The sequence below is a fragment of the Cicer arietinum genome, chromosome 8 (genome assembly GCF_000331145.2).
Source record: "Cicer arietinum cultivar CDC Frontier isolate Library 1 chromosome 8, Cicar.CDCFrontier_v2.0, whole genome shotgun sequence".
Lineage (NCBI taxonomy): Eukaryota > Viridiplantae > Streptophyta > Magnoliopsida > Fabales > Fabaceae > Cicer > Cicer arietinum.
The window spans coordinates 26,723,735-26,731,922 of NC_021167.2; the positions used below are offsets into that span (position 1 = coordinate 26,723,735).

Below are 8,188 nucleotides of genomic sequence, written 5' to 3' on the forward strand. Positions count from 1 at the left end.
AAATTTTGTTCAACACTTTTGATTTGTACTCATGATGATTCTACATATTCTATTCTATCCCCAATTTGTTGATTTCAATTTCAGACAACAACTTAGTATTTTGATCAAAAAAAGACAACAACTTAGTACTTATGTTTGCAATAATTAAGGATTTTTCTCAGCTGACTTTTTCACCTCTCTCTCTCTCTCCCAGCTTTTAAAACAACCCTTCAAGATTTTTCAACTTAATCCTTTTACCCTTTTGATTCTTTGACTTTGGTCTTCTTCACGTGATTACAAATTTACAAACAAAAATTAAAGTTTCATTCTTTTGTTTATTGTTGTTAGTTTTCTTGTGTTTTTCAATTAAGGGGTGTTTTGATTTTGTTGCAAGCAAAGCAATGAGTATTAGAAAGAAAAGGGTATTTTCAGTTGATATTGAAGAAGCTATTGTGGACTTTTTCAACTATCTTTTGCAGGAGAAGCCAAAGATTTCATTTTTCATTCCACTTATTTTGATTGCTTGGGTTATTGAGAAATGGGTCATGTCTTTCTCTTCTTGGCTTCCTCTTGCACTTGCTGTTTGGGCAACTATACAGGTTCTCTTTCACTCCTAACTAACTCACTTTTTGCTTCATTTTTACTTTTCCATCTTTTTCATATTTATCATAAGTGTTGTATTTATCCAAATATATATTTACTTTGATGAGAATTATCTTTAACTGCTATAGATTGCGGGTTCGGGTCCCGCTAGTGCCATTGGATCTCTCTGTAAATGTTTATTGAGTCATAAGATTTTCTCTACCTTGAGTTGAATTTCGTGATCAATCTTGTGTTCTTGTGTATGTTTATTTATCTGTTTTCTTGAGAGTAGGATTAGTTGTTCTAATAAGATTGCATATATGTAATATGTTTGCATAAAATGTTAATTACCTAAGACTCATAAGACTCATAGTTTACTGATAAGTGGACAAGTTGGTCGAGTGGAGTGAAGATTATTCCTATAGTATGGTTCAGGGGTAATATTTTAAATTGAATCTGCAATTAAGGTACTGCAGCCACTTTGCAACCAATAGGCACAATTGATCTTACCCCGTGATCAAATTTTTGTGTTTTTGTACAGTTTTTCTAGTCGAGGTTGATGTTCTAACAACCTTGTAGATGTTGTAGTTTATCAATTGTAGTGACTTGCTGTTGGAACTCTTAATTACCAATTGGAGAAATAAGTGTTTAATGAGCTTGAGATTGACTTGCTCTTGGAAAAGAGACCAAGTTAGTGGTTGTTAGAGTATTTGAGCTTGAGATTTCTATTCTTTTGCGCGCCTCTTTTTGATATATATGTTCATGTAGCTTCAAATTCAATATAATGAAATTGTCTTCTTTATGACTATATAAGAAGTTAATGTAAAATTCTGTTCTTTAATTTTCAGTATGGGAGATACCAACGCAAACTACTTGTGGAGGACTTGGATAAGAAATGGAAGCGAATCGTATTGAACGTCTCGGTAACTTCTCCACCCTATTCTTCCTTTGACAATGCCTATGTGCTTTATATGAACTTGACTTTAACTTCTTGTTCATATAGCCCATCACACCATTGGAGCATTGTGAGTGGCTGAATAAGTTGTTGACAGAAATTTGGCCCAACTATTTTAACCCTAAGCTCTCATCAAGGTTATCGGATATAGTCGAGGTGAAATTTCACCGCCTTTGCCCCAGTTTTTACTTGTTGTAGTTTTTGTTTTTTGTTCACAAACAACAGTGAAATTGCATATTAGCATTTACTTATTATTTTTTGTGGCATTTATATATTTGTTTCATGCATGAATAGACAAGTTAATTAAGCCCTTACAGCATAATCGTTTATCATATAAGTGCTTATGTATAAGTTATTTCTGTAACAAAAGATAAAATAAAGTAAAATTGTTTTCATATAAGTTATAATTAGTTTTCACAAGATATTTTGGAAATAAGCTGAGAACAACTTCTAGACATGTCATAAGCTGTTTCACAAGTGCTTATGTTTCCATAAACTTATTCGGCTATAGTTGTTTCCACAAGCTCTCCCAAATAGTGTCTTATGAGCTGTTTCCATAAACTACTTTTAGTCATGAACTAATTTTATTTGTTCTTTTTGTGTGTCTCTAGAAACGTTTAAAGCTACGGAAACCAAGACTTCTTGTAAGTAAAACTCTTTTTCTCTTCTATGACAGTTTTAAGCAGTATTTGAAAACGGTTTGAACATTTCATAGATGGTTAATGTTTGGTTACATGTATTTAAGTAGAGCAATAATCCTTTGTATAGGAAAGAGTTGAGCTGCAAGAGTTTTCACTAGGATCATGCCCTCCTAGCTTGGCCTTACAAGGGATGCGATGGTCAACTATTGGTGATCAGGTTTTAGTTTCTCTTTGCATATCAAATATCACTATGAATATGAATATATGAGATTTTGTTAAAACATTCTTCTGTTGGTATTTTACAGAAAGTTATGCAACTTGGATTTGATTGGGACACCAACGAAATGAGCATTTTGATGCTTGCTAAGCTTGCAAAGCCATTGATGGGAACTGCACGAATCGTGATTAACAGTCTTCATATCAAGGGTGATGTATGTAAAGCAATATTCTTTCCTGCATTACTAAGAAACTAGTTTGGTCCTTTCTCTTTTTATTAATCCAAGTAAAATTCATTTTCATTTTACAGCTTATCTTTATACCGATTCTAGATGGAAAAGCACTTTTATATTCTTTCGTATCAGCTCCTGAGGTGAGAGTAGGAATTGCCTTTGGAAGCGGCGGGAGTCAGTCACTTCCTGCAACCGAGTGGCCCGGTGTTTCTTCTTGGCTGGTTTGTTTCTACTAAATTTAATATTATGTTTGTAGAAATTAATAAAATTGCATGCATTTATAGAGTTAAGAACAATTGTTTATATAAATATTAATTCGATGCTTAGCCTTATACACTCATTGTCTTAGCAAATTTCTGCTTTTCCCCTAAAGGATTCTTTTATTTCTTGCTGATTATAAAGTTTACATGCTATGCAGGAAAAGGTTTTTACCGACACCATGGTTAAAACCATGGTGGAACCTCGACGACGGTGTTTCACTTTGCCTGCTGTTGATTTAAGAAAAAAGGCTGTTGGAGGCATCATATATGTTAGAGTGATATCAGCAAACAAACTTTCTAGGAGTTGCTTCAAAGCGGCATCTAAGAGGCAACAAAATGGATCATCCAATGGTAGTTCAGAAGACCTTTTTGACGACAAGGACCTACATACATTTGTAGAGGTAGAAATCGAGGAGTTAACAAGGAGAACGGATGTCAGACTCGGTTCAACCCCTAGATGGGATGCACCATTTAATATGGTTTTGCATGATAATACAGGAACTCTTCGCTTCAATCTTTACGAGTGTATTCCCAACAATGTCAAGTGCGACTACCTAGGAAGTTGTGAAATCAAGGTACTTCCATTGATGTTCTCCTTTTGAGCTAGCAACAAAAGGAAATCATGTTAGGAAAACCAGGGGAGCACCAAGCCACGAGAGAGCAATAACGGGCTAATGATCAGGATCGCCAAGAGACTAGTACGCCAAAAGATCTGGCAAAGCAATGCTTAGGGTTTACTTTGCTAGGTATCTTGGGGTCTAGACCTCTTGGGAGTCTCAATCTTTAGTCCGTTTTTGCTCCTTGGTGTTCCCTCGATCTCTCCAACATATCAATTACCAATAAATACTATCTTCATTCAGACCGTAATTTTTTCTAACTTTTATTTTCAACAAGTGCATCGTGTCTTTTATACTATGATAAGTTAATGTTGATGTCTTTGTGCAGCTGAGGCATGTTGAAGATGATTCAACAATAATGTGGGCAGTAGGACCAGACTCCGGAGTTATAGCAAAACAAGCAAAATTTTGTGGAGATGAAATTGAAATGGTTGTTCCATTTGAAGGGGCTAACTTTGGAGAGGTATAATATTTTATGATCATTTAATAAGTAATTCCCTCTGTCCCTCTTGCTTTATACATTTGATAGAGACACTTTGGTTATCTTACTGCATCGTAATTTGTTTCTCAATAAAACTTACGGGGTCAGCTGTTGTTCTTTCCTAATCTATGAAGCCCTGACTCTGACACTAACACTGGACATGACACATATATGTACATGTTGACACCGCTTATGTAAAAAACATAGGACAACGAGTGCCTGAGATGTGTACAAGCAGCGTATGAGATGTAGCAAAGTGAATAAATTTTTTTTTGGAGACACTTGTTGTCTGAGGTATCTGACACGCGTTGTAGGAACACTGAGTGTCTGAGATGTGTACAAGGAGCATATGAGATGTAGCAGAGTGAATAAAACCTTTTTTGAAGACACTTGTTGTCTGAGGTATCTAACACGTGTCGTAGGGACACGCCTAAGCCCAAGAGTGTCTGTGCTTCATAGTTCTTAATCTAAACATGCATCTTGATAGTCTTTCTGGCGTATTGCGTTTAACTTCACTAGTATTCTATTATTTTGAGTTTACTTTATCATAATCATTCTTTGCTCTTGCTAAATTGAACTACTTTGTACTAAAAAGGGAATAATTGATTTACCTTTGTGAACGAAGATAGTATTGGTATTTAATCAAACACTCATTCATTTTACCTCTTCTCTTCATATCTTAGTTGAAGGTGAGCATTGTAGTTAAAGAGTGGCAATTTTCTGATGGAACACATAGCTTGAACAATTTCCGAAACAACTCTCAGCAGTCGCTTAATGGATCATCAAATCTTCAGTTAAGAACTGGGACGAAACTTAACATAACTGTTGTGGAAGGAAAGGATCTTGCTGCAAAAGAAAAATCAGGAAAATTTGATCCATACATCAAATTGCAATATGGAAAGGTCAGTGACACTAGGTGTTAACGGCGCTCTTCGCTGTACAAAGGTCTTCTTTATCTAATTCCATTTATTATATAATTGTTTCAGGTAATTCAAAAAACAAAGACTGCTCATTCTCCAAATCCTGTATGGAATCAGACTATTGAGTTTGATGAGATTGGTGGCGGCGAATACTTAAAACTAAAAGTGTTTACTGAGGAACTTTTCGGAGACGAAAACATCGGTAGTGCACAAGTGAATTTGGAAGGGTTGGTTGATGGCTCAACTAGGGATGTATGGATTCCTCTTGAAAGAGTGCGTTCGGGAGAAATAAGACTCAAAATAGAAGCCGTAAAGGTGGACGAACAAGAAGGATCAAAGGTGTGTTTCTTCAGTCAGAAATTACTGATTCGTTAATTCATTTAGTATCGTAACCTTTTTTAATCAATAGGAATTGAACTTGGTATCTCAGAGTTTACAATACTCACACACACTGTACATCAACCGTTTATGCTAGACCCTGGTGGTATAGCATATATTTGCATTTCATCTATCACATTGATTTTTGGATTTTCACTTCTTGGATGTTCATTCAAACGTGATTCGCTCCTTTTGAAATGATTAGGCTTCAGGCTCAGGAAACGGTTGGATCGAACTTGTTCTGATTGAAGGGAGGGATCTTGTTGCCGCCGATCTTAGAGGCACAAGTGATCCATATGTGAGGGTAAACTATGGAAACTTCAAGAAAAGGACAAAGGTTGGTATACTTCATCCTTGGTTTCATGGTTTCTTTTGTATGAAAATTGAGTGTTAGAATCTAAAATTCTACTTGTATTACATCATAAAAAGTTACTATCTCCAGAATGAAATATAAGCAAAAAGAGTATTTGAAAAGTACTTACTACCATGATTCATAATTTTATATAGACGCAAATAGAACCGCGAGTTTGAGGACTATTGCACGAGGCTACAAGAAAACTAATAATTTGTTACTTTTGATATGATTCTCTGTCTTTTTCATTTAACACCTTTAAGTATTAATCATTTCATTCCACATATTTCTCTCTCTGCAATAAACGTAGACTCCTGAGTTTGATAACTAAGCTGTGACATTGTTTGACAGGTTATATACAAAACTCTTAACCCTCAATGGAACCAAACCCTAGAGTTCCCTGATGATGGAAGTCCTTTGATACTTTATGTCAAGGATCATAATGCATTACTACCGACATCGAGTATAGGCGAATGTGTTGTAGAATATCAAAGGCTGCCCCCAAACCAGATGGCTGATAAGTGGATACCTCTTCAAGGGGTGAAAAGAGGTGAAATTCACATCCAAATTACTAGAAAAGTTCCAGAAATGAAGAAGAGGCAAAGTATAGACTCTGAACCTTCTTTGAGTAAATTACACCAAATTCCTAGTCAGGTGAGGTCTTCCTTAATTTTTGAAGACACTTCTCTTTATATTATGTGTAGTTATTTAGCTCAAAGGATGAAGTATTCATTATCTCATAAGCAAAGCACATACTTTATTTAATCTTTGAACTTCAATATCTTTTTTAGACTTAAATATGGTTTTCGTCACTACAAATATATTATTTTTTGTTTTTAGTCCTTGTTAAAAAGTTTCTTTGTTTTTAGTCCTTCCAAACATACAAGTTGTTGCTTTTGTTCCTTGTTGTTTTGTTTTAGTCCTTGAAATATTTGTCTATGTTGGAATTAATATCTTTAATATGTAGAACATTTGATTTTAGTCCCTCAAATATGGACTACAAAAGGATCAAAATGAATATTGCACACATATTACATGAATTAATTGCAACGTAAATAAATTTTATAGGGATTAAAACAAAACAAAACAATGAGGACTAAAACAAAAAGTGATATATTTGCAAAGATTAAAAACATATAAGAATTTTATCGGAACTGAGAGTCTGTTTGGATTAACATATGTGAGTTTATCTAGCGACATAAATATTTGTAAGACTGTCTGGTAGAGCTTATGAACGACACTTATTACATGTTCATAAGCTATTTTTAAGCTTATTTTCCTAAGTTGTCAAGGATAACTTATGAAAACACCTTATAGCTTATACAAAAATAGTTTGATTTTTTTTTTTATCTTGTTATAAAAATAACTTATATATGATAAGCACTTATGCTATAAGAGCTTAATTAAGGTGTTTTTTTTTCCAAGCAGAGTCTAAAAGCAAAAATTAGTATATTTGTAGGGATAAAATCACGTTTAAACACTTTTTTTTAATCATTTTCTTGTTGTGCTGTTATTCTAACACAACATGTAAATTGAACTTATATGTGATAAGGCTTTTGCCATAAGAGCTTAAGGGCTGTTTGTTACAGATTCTAAAATAGTGATTTTGTTATTCAATAATGTAGAGTTTCTAGAGATTTTTAAGAAAAGCGGAAACTGTTTTTAGTTTGTTTATTGCAGTGAAAATCACATTTAAAAAAAAAAATCAGTTATAAAAAATTATTTGTTTGAGAAACTATTAAAAACAACTTTGCATTTTAAGTAGTTTTTAGATTATTTTCGGATTCTAATTTTTTTGAAAAGTTGTAACAAACATGTTACACATGTAAACTTTCAAAAGTGATTATTATTTTTTTAAAAGAAGTTTACCAAAAAAGCTGTAACAAACACACCCTAATTAAGGTGTTTATCCAAATATGGCTTAAAAGCAAAACTTATTATATTTGTAGGAATCAAAAACTTAGTTAAGTCTTTTTAAATAATTTTCATTCTGTGCTGTTATTCTTTTTTTTCTTTTTTATGAGGCAATGTTGTGCTGCTATTCTAACACATCATCTAAACTTTACTTTATCAGATAAAACAGATGATGATCAAGTTCAGGTCATTAATAGAAGATGGAAATCTTGAAGGACTCTCTACAATATTGTGTGAACTAGAAACTTTAGAGGACACACAAGAAGGATATGTAGCTCAGCTTGAGACCGAGCAAATGCTTCTTCTAAGCAAAATAAAGGAACTTGGTCAAGAGATTATTAATTCATCTCCTTCCATAAGCAGAAGATATTCTGAAAGTGTACACTGACCCTTTTATATTCGAGTTTAACAACTACACATCGACAGTGTAAATAGTTTTACACAGACATTAAATTATATTTCACTATCTTTCCACGTATATTTTACATTGTAACAAAATGGTAAGATATGATTAGATGTCTGTGTAAAATCTGTTTATATTTCAATGCGTACAATTATTAAACTCGTAATCATTGCTTGCATATTTTGTAGATGTTTCTCACACTAGCTTGTTTTCTTAAGTTGCCACATAATATATATATATATATATATATATATATA

At 33.5% G+C, this 8,188-nt stretch overlaps 1 protein-coding gene across 1 annotated transcript; it reads left to right on the forward strand.

The window, feature by feature from the left end:
* Positions 1-6: 6 nt before the first annotated feature.
* On the forward strand, positions 7-8,182 carry LOC101498816 (uncharacterized). Its single transcript, XM_004512862.4, has 14 exons — positions 7-578; positions 1,410-1,484; positions 1,565-1,672; positions 2,128-2,160; positions 2,285-2,374; positions 2,463-2,588; positions 2,684-2,827; positions 3,025-3,441; positions 3,812-3,946; positions 4,648-4,866; positions 4,951-5,223; positions 5,468-5,599; positions 5,966-6,268; positions 7,689-8,182. Exons 1-14 carry the CDS (start codon positions 381-383, stop codon positions 7,914-7,916), a joined length of 2,481 nt encoding a protein of 826 aa, XP_004512919.1. The 5' UTR covers positions 7-380; the 3' UTR covers positions 7,917-8,182.
* The last annotated feature ends 6 nt before the right edge of the window (positions 8,183-8,188 follow it).

Bases quoted from the DNA above. Each gene is read 5' to 3' on its own strand.
- LOC101498816 (XM_004512862.4), top strand. From the start codon at position 381: ATGAGTATTAGAAAGAAAAGGGTATTTTCAGTTGATATTGAAGAAGCT. The intron at 2,589-2,683 runs GTATGTAAAGCA...TTCATTTTACAG, and splicing joins GTCTTCATATCAAGGGTGAT to CTTATCTTTATACCGATTCT. The intron at 3,947-4,647 runs GTATAATATTTT...TTCATATCTTAG, and splicing joins AAGGGGCTAACTTTGGAGAG to TTGAAGGTGAGCATTGTAGT.